This window comes from Cervus canadensis, chromosome 13 (assembly GCF_019320065.1).
Source record: "Cervus canadensis isolate Bull #8, Minnesota chromosome 13, ASM1932006v1, whole genome shotgun sequence".
Taxonomy (NCBI): domain Eukaryota; kingdom Metazoa; phylum Chordata; class Mammalia; order Artiodactyla; family Cervidae; genus Cervus; species Cervus canadensis.
Genome location: NC_057398.1, coordinates 33,933,769 through 33,951,423, shown reverse-complemented (window position 1 = coordinate 33,951,423; position 17,655 = coordinate 33,933,769). Strand labels below are relative to the sequence as shown.

Here is a 17,655-nt window from a genome sequence, read left to right as displayed (position 1 = left end):
ACAACTGAGCTGGCATCCTGGAGCATCAGGACCATGGTACCCCACAGACCAGGAATCAGATCACACTTCCTTCATCATCTTAAGATGATGGTCTACACCTCTCCATGACTGGCAAGTCAAAAGCAACAACATGATGCTAGTTTTGGCTTTATAGCTTTATTAGTTAAACCTTTATTGTAAGATACTCAGCAAATTCAGAACTATCTCTCATGATAATTGTGTTGCTGTTGTTGGCTAGTCATTCAGTTGTGTCTGCCTCTCTGGACCACATGGACTGCAGCATGCCAGGCTTTCCTGTCCTTCACTGTCTCCCAGAGTTTGCTCAAACTCATGACCACTGAGTTGGTGATACCATCCAACCATCTTATCCTCTGTTGCCCTGTTCTCCTCCTGTGTTCAATCTTTCCCAGCATCAGGATCTTTTCCAATGAGTTGGCTCTTCACATCAGGTGGCCAAAATATTGGAGCTTCAGCATCAGTATTTCCTGTGAATATTCAGGGTTGATTTTGACTGGTTTGAAATCCTTGCAGTCCTAGCAACTCTCAAGAGTCTTCTCCAGAACCACAAATTGAAAGCATCAATTCTTCAGCACTCAGCCTTCTTTATGATCCAACTCTCATATCCATACATGACTACTGGAAAAACCATAGCTTTGCCTATACGGACCTCTGTCAGCAAAATGATGTCTCTGCTTCTTAATATGCTATCTAGGTTTGTCATAGATCTCCTTAATATGCTATCTAGGTTTGTCATAGCTTTCCTTCCAAAAAGCAAGCATATATATCTTAATTGTGTATTATTGGATAAAGGTAATATAATTACTTAGAAGCAAAAGACTTCTGATTAAAAACTAGTCATAGCTCCAGAAGGTTCTGCCGGTTCCCCCAGCTTTGGGTACCCGGCTCTGCATCGCGCCGCCATGATGGGTCATCGTCCGGTGCTCGTGCTTAGCCAGAACACAAAGCGTGAATCTGGAAGAAAAGTTCAATCTGGAAACATCAATGCTGCCAAGACTATCGCAGATATCATCCGAACATGTTTGGGACCCAAGTCTATGATGAAGATGCTTTTGGACCCCATGGGAGGCATTGTGATGACCAATGATGGCAATGCCATTCTTCGAGAGATTCAAGTACAGCATCCAGCGGCCAAGTCTATGATTGAAATTAGCCGGACACAGGATGAAGAGGTTGGAGATGGGACCACATCAGTAATTATTCTTGCTGGGGAGATGCTGTCTGTGGCTGAGCACTTCCTGGAGCAGCAGATGCACCCAACAGTGGTGATCAGTGCTTACCGCAAGGCATTGGATGATATGATCAGCACCCTTAAGAAAATAAGTATCCCTGTCGACACCAGTAACCGAGATACGATGCTGAACATCATCAACAGCTCCATTACTACCAAAGTAATCAGTCGGTGGTCGTCTTTGGCTTGCAACATTGCTCTGGATGCTGTCAAAACTGTACAGTTTGAGGAGAATGGCCGGAAAGAGATTGACATCAAGAAATATGCAAGGGTAGAAAAGATACCTGGGGGCATCATTGAAGACTCGTGTGTTTTACGTGGAGTCATGATTAACAAGGATGTGACCCATCCACGAATGCGACGCTATATCAAGAACCCTCGCATTGTGTTGCTGGATTCTTCTCTGGAATATAAGAAAGGAGAGAGCCAGACTGACATTGAGATCACACGAGAGGAAGACTTCACCCGAATTCTCCAAATGGAAGAAGAGTACATTCAGCAGCTCTGTGAGGACATTATCCAGCTGAAGCCAGATGTGGTCATCACAGAGAAGGGCATCTCTGATTTAGCTCAGCACTACCTCATGCGAGCAAATATCACAGCCATCCGCAGAGTCCGGAAGACAGATAATAATCGCATTGCTAGAGCCTGTGGGGCCCGGATAGTCAGCCGGCCAGAGGAACTGAGAGAAGAGGATGTTGGAACAGGGGCAGGCCTGTTGGAAATCAAGAAAATTGGAGATGAGTACTTTACATTCATCACTGAATGCAAAGACCCCAAGGCCTGCACAGTTCTTCTCCGTGGGGCCAGCAAAGAGATTCTCTCGGAAGTAGAACGCAACCTCCAGGACGCCATGCAAGTGTGCCGCAATGTTCTTCTGGACCCTCAGCTGGTGCCAGGGGGTGGGGCTTCTGAGATGGCTGTGGCTCATGCCTTGACAGAAAAATCCAAAGCCATGACTGGTGTGGAACAGTGGCCATATCGGGCTGTTGCTCAAGCCCTAGAGGTCATCCCTCGCACCCTTATCCAGAACTGTGGAGCCAGCACCATCCGTCTACTTACCTCCCTTCGGGCCAAGCATACCCAGGAGAACTGTGAAACTTGGGGTGTAAATGGTGAGACAGGCACTTTGGTGGACATGAAAGAACTGGGCATCTGGGAACCATTGGCTGTGAAGCTGCAAACGTATAAGACAGCAGTAGAGACGGCAGTTCTGCTGCTGCGGATTGATGACATCGTCTCAGGCCACAAAAAGAAGGGTGACGACCAGAGCCGGCAGGGTGGAGCTCCTGATGCTGGCCAGGAGTGAGCAGTGGACAAGGCAACCTCAACGCACAGAGCCAACAGAGTCTCCCCCTTCCCTGAGCCAGACTGCCAGGGACACTGTGGATAACTTTGTTTGGAAGGGATCAGGTTGAGGGGCAGCCCCAGTCTCTTTCTGTCCCAGCTCAGTTTGCAAAAGGCACTGACATGTAATTCTTCTCTATTGTAAGCTTTCCATTTAGTTTGCTTCCGATGATTAAATCTAAGTCATTTGAAAAAAAAAAACAACAACAAAAAAAAAAACTAGTCATAGATCCACTTATTCATGTGCAAATATTTATGGAGCACCTACTGGGTACCATGAAATTAAAAGATGCTTGCTCCTTGGAAGAAAAGTTATGAACAACCTAGACAGCATATTAAAAAGCAGAGACATTATTTTGCCAACAAAGGTCCATCTAGTCAAAGCTATGGTTTTTCCAGTAGTCATGTATGGATATGAGAGTTGGACTATAAAGAAATCTGAGCGCTGAAGAATTGATGCTTTTGAGCTGTGGTGTTGGAGAAGACTCTTGAGGGTCCCTTGGACTGCAAGGAGATCCAACCAGTCCATCCTAAAGGAAATCAGTCCTGAATATTCATTGGAAGGACTGATGCTGAAGCTGAAACTCCAACACTTTGGCCACCTGATGTGAAGAAGTGACTCATTGGAAACAACCCTGATGCTGGAAAAGATTGAAGGCAGGAGAAGGGGACGACAGAGGATGAGATGGTTGGATGGCATCACCGACTCAATGGACATGAGCTTGGGTAAACTCCGCGAGTTGGTGATGGACAGGGAGGCCTGGCGTGCTGCAGTTCATGGGGTTGCAAAGAGTCGGACACGACTGAGCGACTGAACTGAACTGAACTGACTGGGTACCAGGTACTGGGGGATGCCTTAGTGAAGAGATCCCTGTCTTTTTTTGTTGACCAACAAATAATTTCCGTAGCCTGAAAGCACCTGAGTTGTTGAATTAATGCAGTATGCAGGCAGGGAGGAGAGAACAATGTGCGGATGGAGGGGGCTGATGACTGTTTGCCCCAGTCTCATCCATGATGTTTCAAACAAAGCCAATGGTGATTCAGTTCTGAGGGGTTGCAAGCCCCCTGTCCTTGGGACAGTCTGAGTGAAGTGATCAGACTGCTCCCTCCGGAGACCCCGGCTGCATGGAGAGCAAGCCGAGAGCGCACATTTCCTGGAGCATGTGAGCCTCCAGGGGTGTGTGCTTCTGCTCAGCCCAGTGGTTCTTGGGTGTCTGCAGGCAACAGAATCACCTGGAGGGCTTCTTGGTGGGCCCAATGCCCAGTATTTTTTGGTGTTGGGTTTCTAAAACATTTATTTATTTTTGGCTCTGCTGTATCTTTGTTGTTACGTGTTACGTGGGCTTTTCTCTAGCTGTGGAAATCAGTGGCTACTCTTGCTTGTGATGCATGGGCTCTAAGCCGCCACTTGGGCTTCAGTAATTGTGGAACATGGGCTCAACAGTTGTGGCTCCCAAGCTCTGGGGCACAGGTTCAACAGTTGTGGGGCATGGGCTTAGTCGCTCTGTGACATGTGGGATCTTTCCCCATCAGGGACCGAACCTGTGTCTCCTGCGTTGGCAGGTGCATTCTTTACCACTGAGTCACCATGGAAGCCCCTGGTTGTTGGTGTTGGTAGGCTTAGGTGAGCCCAGATGTTGCATTTCAAGTAAGTTCTCAGGCAATGCTCTGGTTTGGGACCATATCTTGAGGACTGCTGCTCTAGGACTCCATCCTCCCTCCACAAGAATGAACTCTCTGCCCAGTGTTTGTTAAAGAAAGACCCCAGGACTATCTGCTCCAGCGGAGACACAGGTTCCCATCCAAGGTGGACACACGAAATGTCACCTCCTGTACATCATGCAGGGATAGCCAGTGGCTTAGCGGTAAAGAATCTGTCTGCTCTGCAGGAGCCGTGGGTTTGATCCCTGGGTTGGGAAGATCCCCCAGAGAAGGACATGGCAGCCCACTCCAATATCCTGGCCTGGAGAATCCCATGGACAGAGGAGCCTGGCAGGCTACAGTCCATGGGGTCGCAGAGAGTCGGCTACAGCTGAAGCAACTGTGCATGCATGCACACACGTCATGGCAGGTCCCTCCACACGGGCTCCAACGGCATCAGCTGCACATCTTCTCAAGCACACGGCCAATTCACACCTGACAACACTTGAAAACGATTTAAAATACACCTCCTTGCCCTGCTTCCTGCAACTGATCAGGCACTCCTTTCTCAACCTCACCAAACCTTACCTCTTCATTGCTCTCTCCTCTCTCAGTGGGATGTCTTCCCAGGTGTGTTTTTGTCTCCTGCTTTTTTCTAAAGCAGTTTATTTACTTGGATGGCTTCAGGGGATGAGATGGTTCGACTGCCATGCAGCAATTCCTTCCCACCACATTCAAGACACGTGCACCCACCAACCTGTACCCCAGATGAAAGATAAATGATGCTGATGGCTTTGTAGCCAGTCTGGCTCACGATTCATCCCAAGCCTCTTTATGAGCCTGTTCAACCTGTTTTTTTGTTTGCTTGTTTTAGCAGAAGCAGCATTTCTAGACTAAGCAGCGATGAAAGAGTAGAACAACACTGGAGTAGAGAGAAGGGCTACAGGTTTAATCCTGTCACCGTGTGACTCTAGAAAAATTACGATCACTTTGCATCTCAATTTTCTCATCCGTAAAATGAGAATATCACTGTTTATCTTATTGTTGCCTATGAGGATGATGAAACAAAGTGAACTTTTAAAAAAGTGGTCAGATTCTCTTAAGTCTGAATTATTATTGGGGCTTCCCAGGTGGCTCAGATGGTAAAGAATCTGTGTGCAATGCAGGAGACCCGGGTTCAATCCCTGGGTCAGGAAGATCCCCCGAAGGAGGAAATGGAAACCCACTCCACTATGCCTGCCTAGAGAATTCCATGGACAGAGGGGCCTGGTGGGCTACAATCCAGGGGGTCGCAAGAGTCAGACATGACTTAGCAATTACACCACCATCAATTAACATTTACCTAAAATTTCTAAACAATACCAAAGTTTTAAACACATACACACAAAAATTTCATAAAGTCAGATACCCACAGTATGCTCCAAGTTTAGGTTTATGATTTGCTGCTGTCGAAGTGAAGAATCCCAAGTGTTTGGGCATCTAATGAAAGGAACTGGCTGTGTCAGGAACCAACAACTACCCAGACTCAGGCTCTCGGGGTTCAGCCACACCTACTGTCACCTACAGATTTTGTACTACTCACTTTAAATCTGGGAACCGAATGGATTTTCACATTGAGCAATAAAACATGAAGCAATTTCTGACTTTATATCAGATAATCTGGTTTAAAAAAAAACTTGAATCCCTCCCCTGTGACCCACAAAATAAAAAGGTGTTTGGCAGGAATTGGGTCTTTGCTGACAACCTTGGGTAACTGTTTAAGGGGTCCTCTCATGCTCACTGGTCTCCAAAGCGACCAGGAATGTCATATGCTTTGGGGTCTTGGGGTGATGCCCATCTTTCTCCATATCCACTTGGCGACCTTCTTATTTTTTAGAGTGTGGCTCAAACATCCTTTCAGATTTATTATTCGTAGCTATCACTGAGCATCACATGGGCTAGGCATTCCACAAGTTTTATTTGTAGTCCTGGAAACAACTCTGGTTTTCCTCTCCCTTTAACAGATGGGGAAGCTGAGGCTATGAAAATGTGTTATTTACCCAAGGTCATGAGCATCAGCACAGGGACCTGAGCACAGGTTAGACTCTGAACCCACTTCCTAGTCTACCCAGCAAGCCTCCATGTCCTGCTCTGTGTCCTGAGAGCACTCAGCAAATGAACCTGTCGTTCTTTATTTATCTGGCCACATCGGGTCTTAGTCAGGTACTCGGGATCTTCTATTACTTCATGTGGCTGAGTTGCCCCAAGACATGTGTGATCTTAGTTACCCGACCAGAGACTGAACCCAAGTCCCAGGCACTACACGGCAAATTCTTCTTTCTCTTTTAAGTTTTTCTAAAAAAAAATAATTTTAGTTTTTTAAATTAATTTAATTTAAAGAATTTAAAAAACTATTTACGGCTGCACTGGGTCTTTCTCTAGCTGCAGCAAGCGGGGGCCACTCTCTAGTTGCAGTTCAAGGGCTTCTTATTGTGGCGGCTTTCCTCATTGCAGAGCATGGGCTCCAGGCTTGTGGGCTTCAGCAGCTGCAGCACACAGACCCAGCAGTTGTGGCACAGAGGCTTAGTTGCTCTGTGGCATGTGGAATCCTCCCGGCTCAGGGACTGAACTTGCGTCCTCTGCATGGCAAGGCAGATGCCGAACCACTGGACCGCCAGGGAAGTCCCTACAGGTACTTTCTCACATGTGTCATCTCTTCCAGAGCGAGCTTTCTGCAAGTCTTGTACCCTTGGTACCAGATCCAGAGTGGGTAAACCCTGTCGGCGGGAAGGAATATCATGTTCTAATTTAAGCTCCTTCAGAAGCCAACTGATGGATGAGGTCAGCCAAACTCTGGAACAAGGGCTCCAAGTGACCTCTATTCTCCACAGTAGGCTCCAGGGGGCTTTATACCCACTAGCCCATTTTATCCCTTATTCCCAGGGAGAGAAAGAGCATTCAAAATGACTGAAGCCCAGTGGAGCTGTCGTGCAAGCACATGAGAAAGCTCGAGGCGTCTACCTGGGTGGCTGCCCTTTCCGCGGGGCTCAGGTAAGAAAGTTACGTAAGTGCATGTGTTGGTACAAGACTCTGGCAGAAAAGCTGAGGAAGACCTGACTTCTCCACAGACGCAAGCCAGGATTTCATGGCAATGTCACTTTTCTTTATCCACTGAAATTCCCGTTATCAATACTGATCCTCACCTTTCAGGTAATCCCACTTTCCCCAGGGAAATGAAGTATTTGGATCGTGGTGCCTGGCAGCACACCTTGATGAAAGGACTGCCTCTAGGTAGTTACACAAGTGCTTAACAGGTTCAGCTGTTGGAGAAACGGGACATTTTTACTGTGAGACCAAAGAGGTATTTTTGAGAACACCCTCAGAAAGTGGGCAAGGATTTGCACAGCCTGAAAATCAACAAATGAATAACATCTGCAACCCCGAGAGCTTGTTATGACAACTGCTCGACCTGGGCCACCGCTGGTCTCGCTGCCAGAGCAGGAGAGAAAGTTTTGCCTTGGCAGGTAAATGAATGAAGGCGCGATCATCAAATACCATCTGCTATTTTAAAACACGTTATTTGTGGCTCTGGCGCACATGTGCCCTCCGGTTGCTATTTGGACCGAGGACCAGAGGCCGTGTCTCCTGTTCCGTGGCCAGCCCTTGGCCATGCTGGCAGGAAGGGCTGCTGAAGCATAAGGAGGCATGACTCCGGCTATTTCTGTAGAGAACTGTAACTGTCGCTGAGGAAGCCGCCTGCATTTTGCAGAGGACCTCAGAAGGACGGGAAACACGAGGTCGCTTAATTCCTTCCCAGAATCGAGGGGCGGCCAGAGTGCCCAGAGCAGCTCCTCCCAGGAGAGCTGTTGAAGACATCCAAGTGCAGGGGAGAGGGTGAGGCCCGCCTGGAGATAAGGCACAAGCTGTACCACTCTGATTTTCCAAAGCAACGGCTAAATTTAGCCTTAGGAAAAACTGCCTTCCTCCACTTCTTCACAACTCCCCAACTCTATGGACCAAGACGCCAGAAACGGACGTCAGCAAGCCTTCTTAAGACCGTCTTCACTGGCCGGGATGGGGGATTCAGATTTCTTTCTGGTCTATGGTTCATACTGCTCACAAAGTCAGAGTCTCAGGTGCAACAGGGAAAAAACCCTTTAAGCTGATGAAGAGCGATGAGACGAACTTATGAGCAGTGCAAAGTCAACCTATAAGGATTTCTCCTTTGAAATCTTTCAGTGCAAGGCGAGCAAAGAGGCCCAGCCTCTATCCTCTAAGCACATAAAGGCTCAGTGGAACCCAAGGAGCTCAGCTGGATCATGACACGGCATCCAGAGTGTAAGAGCACCCGGATTACGCAGGAGCCAACCTCACTGTCAATCAAATAGCAAAGCAACTGCAGTTCAAGGCCGCAGAACTGCAGCTAATGAGCATGAGAGCAAAGGAGATGGGAACTCTGACAGACTTGCCACCTACCTTCATCAAATCTACAAAAGAGGAGGCTTGCTAATGTCCCCCAAAGCACCACACTTGGAGGCCACGGCCTCAACAATTTCAATGAAAATGAGAACTACTGCTATATACACTACACACACACGATACATACAGATTGAGACATTCTAGAAATGGATGGAGCGATGGAGGAAACCACTGACACCAATGGGATATTTTTTTTCCAATTATAAAATGCAGTTTATTAAAAAGTTAAGGCTGATATTTCTTTCCTAATACATGTCTTAAAATTATGTTAAACTTCAGAGGTAACCACTAGGCAAAATTTTTAACCTTTTATTTTGTATTGGAGTAGAGCTGATTAACAATGCCGTGATGGTTTCCGGTGGACAGCAAAGCGACTCAGCCACACGTACACATGTATCCATTCTCCGCCAAACTCCCCTCCCCATCCAGCTGCCACATAACACAGAGCAGAGTTTCCTGTGTTATTCATTTTAAATATAGCAGTGTGGACATGTCGATTTCAAACTCCCTAACTATCCTTTCTCCCCCATCTACCTCCCCCCTTCGTCCCGCCCCCGGTAACCATTACCATAATGGGGCCTTTAGAGGGAAAAGATGTCAGGATGTGAGTGAGTGCTGAACTTTAAATGTCTCGCCCAGATGAGGTGGTAAAGGAAAACCCTGCATATAAGAACCACAACTGCCAAGACGGGAACTTGTACAAAACACATGGGAATTGTCAAGGGGCGAGCATCCATTTAATTAACTGCCAGCAGGTTGTCCTGGGGTGCCCAGCTGTACCAAAAAAACTGCTCCGAGTCCTCAGGGAAGAAGGATGGGGAATCGGGGCCAGGACAGACTCCTGCTTCGAATGTCAAGTGCATACCCTTGCTGGGCCTCCACTGCCTAGTGCTGGCGTGTCAGGGTCCGAGGGGTGGACTCAAGCTGTCGTGGTGGCCACGAGGGACACAAAAACCAAATGAGACGTGTGCCTTCATTTCCAGAACCTCATCCGGATGGAAACGGAGGGCGATGAAGAGAGACCTCGACAGTTCTATGGGGCCAGCACCTGCCTTAACTCTGCTCACTCATCTCCCTGAGGCCTGGCACACAGTCGGCCCTAAATAAACATTTACTGCACAAGAGACTTAATTTCCTCTGTTCAAAATAGAAAGAGTGAATTTCAAGCAGGACAAGGTAAGGGAGATTGCGTAGGACAAAATATTTGTTTCCTGTCATCATTTCCAGGTGACTTTCCTCCAGCCAGGTTATGAAAAGCAGTTCCTTCCTTTCTCTCTTCCCTAATCGCATCAAACAGGTTGGGGACCGGCATGTGAAAACACCAAACTGAGCCAGACACATACTAACGCTTCTGCCTTAGCAGCAGTGCTCCACGACAAGGCTGGGGGACAGAGACGATGGGGGGAAAAGTCAAATGAGCAATAAAAAGGAAAACTCTGCAAATGAGAAGTGTTACAAGGTACCTGGGGCAAAAGTTTTTGTTTTTGTTTTTTAAAAAGTCCTGGCTGCTTCTAGAGAACACTGCTAATCACAAGAGATGTTTGCCCTGAGTTTCTGGTGATTTTCAGTGCGCTGTGCATTCGGGATTCTAGTTGAAAGAAGCCTCTCGCTCTTTCCAGCTCACTCCCCACACATTGCTTAGAGCTGCCACCGCAAAGCTTTCTCCCGGGGCAAACTGTAGGAATGCTGATGTTCCCAAGCTGTCCTGCGACCTTGTGAGAGAGTTTAAGTCCATGATGTTCCACAAATACACATTTTTTTAAACTCTGGATTCTACAGAGAACTCAAAAGTGTACTAACTACAGTTACTTTTTTTCTACAATGCCATAAGATTCTGTAAAACCCTGGGATAAATACAGACGAAGAGGTCCTTTTCAAATCAATTGACTGAAATGTCTATATTTTAAAAGAAATAGCTATACTGCTTTAAAATACTGGATGTATTTTTTTTAAAAGGTCAAAACAGATAAAATGATCTAAAGATACTGTTTTACAATTTATCATAGGTCTTTCTGACAGAGAAATAGTTTTAAAGATCAAAGTTATACCACTTTAACCATTTTATTCCAAAGTAAAATACTTCTCCAAGGGAACCACCAGACCCATAGAAAAATTTTAACCAGTAAGCTCCTTTATTCAGCACTGTTGTGATCCCTGTGAGGGCCATTTTGTGTCCTGGCTCGAGAAAAAAAGTGAAAGTAAGTGAAAGTGTTAAGTTTCTTAGCTGTGTCCGACTCTTTGGGACCCCATGGACTGGGGTAGCCTGCCAGGCTCCTCTGTCCACAAGATTCTCCAGGCGAGAATACTGGAGTGAGTTGCCATTCCTTTCTCATTGCTTAGAAACACATCAAGGGCTGCTCTCCTGTGTCTGCAGGCGACTCGCTTCCACACTTTTTGAGTTGGGGGGGGGATGCTGATACTATTTGATATTACTGGGTTGGCCAAGAAGTTCTTTTTGGTTTTCCCATAAGCACGTACAGAAAAACCCAAACAAACTTTTTGGCCAACCCAATACATCTTCCATTAGCACTCCATCCCTAGATTCGAGTCACCTTCAAATTTTTACAAATTCCAAATGAGTGAGGCCTCAATGACTGTATTAGTGAGGCCACTATTCAAATATCCCTTGGATTAAGTGAAAAAGCTAAAAACCTTATAGTGCTTTTCACTAAACGGGGATGCAACTTGACGGCGGGGGGATGTAACAGTTGTTGGGTTATCTTGCTATCCTCGTGGACGTCTCCAAATGGGGCTTCTTTAATCATCCTACAGGGGTTCTCTGGTGGCTCAGAGATAAAGAATCTGCCTGCCATGCAGGAGACTTGAGTTTGATTCCTGGTGCAGGAAGATCCCCTGGAGGAGGGCATGGCAGCCCATTCCAATCTTCTTGCCTTGGGAAATCCCATGGACAGTAGAGCCTGTTGGGCTACAGTCCATGGGGTCACAAAGAGTTGGATACAACTTAGCAACTAAACAACAACAAAAATCATCCCACTCTAAGTATAGCTGGTCTAAAGGTTCAGGGAGCAGTTAATGATGGAACAAAAGGTGAATAACCAACTCAAAGTGCAGTGGGAGCTAACCCTGCTACACACCCATCAGAAATCCCTGACATGGCCCCCCCTTTCTTTTTCTTCCCTTTCCCTGGTCTCCCTTCCCTGCCTTCACCTATCTCCCCCACCCGAACCTCTCTAACTCCCTCCCTCCTCACTTAACCTGGATCCAGGTATGTCTCTTTGAGATGACTGATAAAAACACTTATGCTTAACAAGAGATTAGGGAAAATGGAGATTCATGAAAAGAGTAAACTAAAGCTCACATAAAGCTGTTATACAGAAAATACACACTAAATATCCTCTAACATGGTTAACTGTGAGCCTCAATTTTGGCTGAACTTAGCAAACAAAGCAAAAAAAGGGAAGCAAGATCAAGATCAGGATCACTGTCAATTGCTGTGGACAGCATGGCTCTTCTGGGTACTGAGCGCTGAGAGAAGATACTAATAAGAAAGGCTGTGACATAATGCAGTGGTCCCCAAACGTTTTGGGAACCAGGGAGAAATGTTTCCATGGATAGGATAGAGGGATGATCTCAGGATGACTCTCAGAAGGAGCACACAACCTAGGTCCCTCGAATGCACAGCTCCGACTAGGGTTTGAGCTCCTAGGAGAATCTAATGCCACTGCTGATCCGACAGGAGGTGGAGCTCAGGCAGTAATATGAATGACGGGGGGCAGCTATAAATACAGAGGAAGCTTTGCTCGCTTGCCCGCTGCTCAACTTCTGCTGTGCAGTCGGGTTCTAACAGGTCACAGACTGAAGTTGGTCCATGGCCCAGGGCAGGGGCGTGGGGGATCCCTGATTTAACAGACCTCAACATCCTTGCAATAAAGGCAATGCGTGTGTGCATGCTAAGCGGCTTCAGTCATGTCCAACTCTTTGTGACCCCATAGACTGTAGCCCACCAGGCTCCTCTGTCCATGGGATTCTCTAGGCAAGAAAACTGGAGTGTGTTGTCATTTCCTCCTCCAGGGGATCATCCTGACCACGGGGTGAAACCCATGTCTCTTGCGTGTCCTGCAATAGCAGGTGGCTTCTTTACCCCTGAACCACCAGGGAAGTTATTGTGCTAATACTGTGCACTATAAACTGCTGGTGGAGAGCTAATGGCAGGCGTGTCTCCTAACACTTATCTGATCTTTTTTTTGTGGTGGGGAGCATCTTATATGCATGTCTTATAAGTAATTCCAACAAAAGAGTTTAGGAACTAAAACTAGTCCTAAAGGATACCTTGATACAGACAGTCTCTGAGTGAGGAAGCTCCTGGTCCACTTTAACCTACCACAAATCCCAGCAAGGTCATGTAGGTTAATGGCGAATGTCACCCAGGAACTAGTGTGGGAAGCTGCTTGACCCCACATCTCTTCCCACTGTCTCTGGTCTTCCTTCTTAGGAGGCTCCTCCTCTCACTGCTTGTGGTTCAGTCAATTCTTCCTCAGACAACCTCTGACACACCGAACTACCTCTTCAGCCACATTTTCCTTCCCTTTTCATTGTTCTAACTCTTGGAGATACAGCAGAAGGATTTCTGTCATTCTCTCTTTTGTTCAATTTAAGAATAAAAATATGACTGTAATGATCATGGATTGCCAAAGAATTGATGCTTTTGAACTGTGGTGTTGGAGAAGACTCTTGAGAGTCCCTTGGACTGCAAGGAGATCAAACCAGTCACTTCTAAAGGAAATCCATCCTGAATATTCATTGGAAGGATTGATGCTGAAGCTGAAGCTCCAATACTTTGGTTACCTGATTCGAAGAACTGACTCACTGGAAAAACACCTTGATGCTGGGAAAGATCGAAGGCAGGAGGAGAAGGGGACAACAGAGGATGAGGTGGTTGGGTGGCATCACCGACTCGATGGACATGAGTTTGAGCAAGCTCCAGGAGTTGGTGATGGACAGGGAAGCCTGGTGTGCTGCAGTCCATGGGATCGCAAAGAGTCAGATATGAACTGAACTGAAAATCATGGATAATAATATTGTTAGGATTATCAAGAAACTGAAATTATTTACTTTCTCTGGGTTTATTCCTCTAAAAAGTTAGATAGCTGGAGTTTGTAATTTCCGAGAATCATTTAGGGTTCCACCAGTAAATTAAGAATCTTCACCAATAAGTTTCCATTGACTGAAATTCTTTTATGTATACATTTATTATTATTCAAGAAGCTTCATTTAATATTCCAATGTGCAGTTCATTTTTCCATTTGTTTTGGAACATGTAAGTGTAGGCTATGTATATATAGTATGTAGATTAGGTAGTTCAATGTTTTACAGTTTATACAGGTATATGCATGCACACACATTTTTTTAAATTTTTCTTCTGCAAATTCTGAGTATCTATTATGGATTCAAAAGGTTTTTGTTCTCAGTCTAGCCTGGGAATCTACCCACCATTTACTGCACTGTTTGTCTGGGAAATATTACTCAATTTACCTATAAGCTTTTAGAATATCATCAACTTTAGAATGGGCCCTTCCTATTTTTTACACTGTTAGATAAAACATCTTTCACATGCACACACAAATGCCAGAGGCATCGATTTTGGTTAGAATGGAATGTGTGGTTTCTTTCACTAGAAAAGACAAAAGCGTATTTAAGGAAATCTTTAGTGGATTAATCCAAACCACAGAGTGCAATATTAAGGACCTGAATCCTATTTTCTGAAAATGATCTTAGGGAATGTTAGTCAGTACCCATTTAAAAGCCTACTGAAAGGTGATGATTCTGGGGAGTCTTCAGTTAAAATGGGACCATGAAAATGGGAGTATGGAATAAGGCTTGTTGTAAGCTTCTGCAGTTTCAGAAGGAAGGGTGCTTTCTCAGAGAATATGAGACTCAACGGCGAAGAGCAGCGCAGTATGCCCGCTCAGCATCCCTTCCCTGGACACTGGCCATGACTCTCTGCTTCTCCTCCGTTCAGGTGGTTCTAACTCCAATTCTTGTCTCCAGGGGTGGGTGAGTCAGGTCTCGTAATGAGGGTACCACCCCTCCTTATTCAAGTGACTGGACAAAGGAGTCAAGGTGAGCCAGTAACAGAACATTTCCTGGAAGTCCTGGGAAAGAAGTGCCATCTTCCCAGAAATATCTGCTAAACTGGCAAAATATAAGCCTGGAGCTTGAGAGGGCCATCGTGCTACGGCTTCGGGAACTTCTGCCTGAGAAGAAAATCAACAGAGAGGAGAAGAGAGCCAAGAGAGGGACAGACAGGTTCCTAACGACATCACTTGAGCATCTGGAAGCAGTTGTACCTGAAGACAACTCCAAACTGGACTTCATGAGAGCCATAAATTGCTTTTTTTTTTTTTTAAATATAAGCTAGTTGGAGTTCTGTCACCTAAGGCTAAAAGGGGGGCCTGAGGTGAATCCACCAACTGAAATGTGGATCTTTCCACTAAATAAATCCTGGAAAAGTTCTACTTTCACTTACCAAAAAAAAAAAAATCAGTTTCATTAAAGAGACCTTAGTGACAGTACCTAAGAATCACTCAAAGATCCCTATTAAACATGGGACAAATTTTGGCAGAAATAAGCTGTCATTCTCATTTGAAACATTCTGATTACCCAAATAAATCAGAAAAACAGAGAAAGGTACACTAAGCTCCTGCCTAGCTAGACACCTTCTGCTGTTGAATTAAATACTTACAGAAGTATTTTAACTCTATCAGGCCTTAACCTACTGCCAAACTGACAGTCATAACAACAGACACATCCCACAAAAGAGAATCACTACAAAACTGCTGTTGCTGCTGCTGCTAAGTCACTTCAGTTTATGTCTGACTCTTTGCAACCCTGTGGACTGTAGCCTGCCAGGCTCCTCTGTCCATGGGATTCTCCAGGCAAGAATACTGGAGTGGGTTGCCAGGTCCCCCCCTCCAGGGACTGAACTTGTATCTCTATGTCTCCTGCACAGGGAGGTAGGTTCTTTACCACTAGCGCCAACTGGGAAGACACTGAGATTTAAAGACAATTATGAATGATCTAATCCAGGGGCTTTCAACAGGTTTTGGCTGTGGCCCACAAAAAGAAAGAGCTCAATACGTGCACGTGCACACACACACCCCTCTGAAACAAAGACTCCGCAAACATACTAACCATACTACATGCAATGCATTCTGATTTTAATAACTAATGATAGTGACCACTAAGTTAATTTCCTGAACCACTACTAATAGGCTTAGAAAACAGGTGAGGCACTGATCCAGGGCTATAAGGTGAGTTACCTAGGATTTCTCATTTACTGAGAAGTAAGCTAAAACAAAAACCAAGTATTCATCTTACCATATTATTTTCAAGCAAACAGCTGTTACCTATGCACGTTTCAGCAAGTTTTGGCCAATCTTATGAGAGCCCCAAAGATGACTCAGGTGTTAGACCCTGCTATTTAACATTGGCACGGGCCAAAACTTTTACAGCCACTTCACGACCACTTAAATGGAAACCCAAATCCACTAGGGAAGGTGAATGAACCTGAATGGGAGACCCTGTGGAGCTTGGGTCTGAATTACCAGCAGGCAAGACTGAACTGAATGCACGAAATAGGATCAGAGTCATGTTTGTTTCAGAAAATTCCTCTTACGTTCTTCTCACTCTACCTGAGGAGTAACACCAGGCATACAATTTTGTGGTCAACGACCAGTATTTATGAAAGCCCACCTCCCAGGTCGCATGATGCTAGGGTCAGTAGGGGAAGACACAGCTTCAGCACTAGCCTGTCCTGCAAACAGCCACTAGTCTAATCTGGGAGCTGAGGGTAAAGGGTTCATTAATGAGATCATGTGTGAGTTGGGCTCAGAGAATAAGGAGGAAGAATTTCAAAGGGTTCATGCTGAGTAGCTGCTGGGGGAAGGGGGAGGCGCTGGGGGGAACAGAGTGGGGGATCAGGTTTGGGGGGTGGGGAAGGTCAGAAGAAGGAAGGTAAAAAAAATAGACTGGTTCATTTTGGTAGTTGATAAATGTTCATTTAATACATTTGGAGGCACTTGTAACACAGAAAAGCCAGTCATTTGACTTCAGGGTAACCCACTTAGGCAGGGTAAAGCCCCTCACCGTGGCTTTCACGATCAGGAGCGCCAACGTCCTCAGGTGAGGGGTAACCCAGCAGGTTCCCAGGCACTTCCTAAATGTTCAAAGTGACTGATATTAACCTGCAATCTTTAATTGATTCAATGGACCTCGTTTAGACTTTTCTCACCAACAAAGTTCAGCAATGGCTGTCAGAACTTCCATGAAATATAAGAAAACGAATGGCATGTGAGGATGAGATGACTGGACAGCATCACCAACTCAATGGACATGAGTTTGAGCAAACTCTGGGAGATAGTGAAGCACAGGGGAGCCTGGCATGCTGCAGTCCATGAGGTCACAAAGAGTCAGATATGACAGAGCGACTGAACAACAAATGACAAGTGAGAGGTAATAAAGAGAAAATTAAGCCTGTGTCACTTCTACAATGGCCAGAGAGCTTAGAAGGCAGTACACGGCATGCCTCTAGAAGGTGTGGAAGACTTTATGGAAAGGAGATCCCTTCCTATCTTCATTAGTGTCCCCAACTCACTTCCCTGGACCCTTCTTTCCTTTGCCTACTCCCTCTTTATTTTACCTATTTTCACTACATAATATGTATCTCTGTAACCTCCCTTGTTGTTCAGTCACTAAGTCGTGTAAGCTCCCTTCAGTTCAGTTCAGTCATGTCCGACTCTTTGCGACCCCATGAATCGCAGCACGTAAGCTCCCTTAACCCTCTTTTTTTTTTAAAAAAAAGGTGAGGTGTATGCAAATAAACTACATCACATGTGGATGCCAAAAGCTTTCTGGCAAAGGAATATATAACTGCAATAAACACTCAAATATTCAGCTGAGGTAGTCCACGGTTGATATTTAACAATGAACACTTGGCACCA

The 17,655-nt window shown here is 45.7% G+C and overlaps 2 protein-coding genes across 9 annotated transcripts in view; one reads left to right on the top strand and one right to left on the bottom strand.

Moving 5' to 3' along the window:
- The window catches only part of LOC122451780 (calmodulin-binding transcription activator 1), a 664,205-nt gene that overhangs the window by 36,467 nt on the left and 610,083 nt on the right, over positions 1 to 17,655 (bottom strand). The window lies entirely within an intron of this gene.
- LOC122451781 (T-complex protein 1 subunit gamma) lies at positions 864 to 2,797 on the top strand. Its single transcript, XM_043484688.1, has one exon. The coding sequence runs from the start codon at positions 921 to 923 to the stop codon at positions 2,556 to 2,558; it is 1,638 nt and encodes a 545-aa protein (XP_043340623.1). The 5' UTR covers positions 864 to 920; the 3' UTR covers positions 2,559 to 2,797.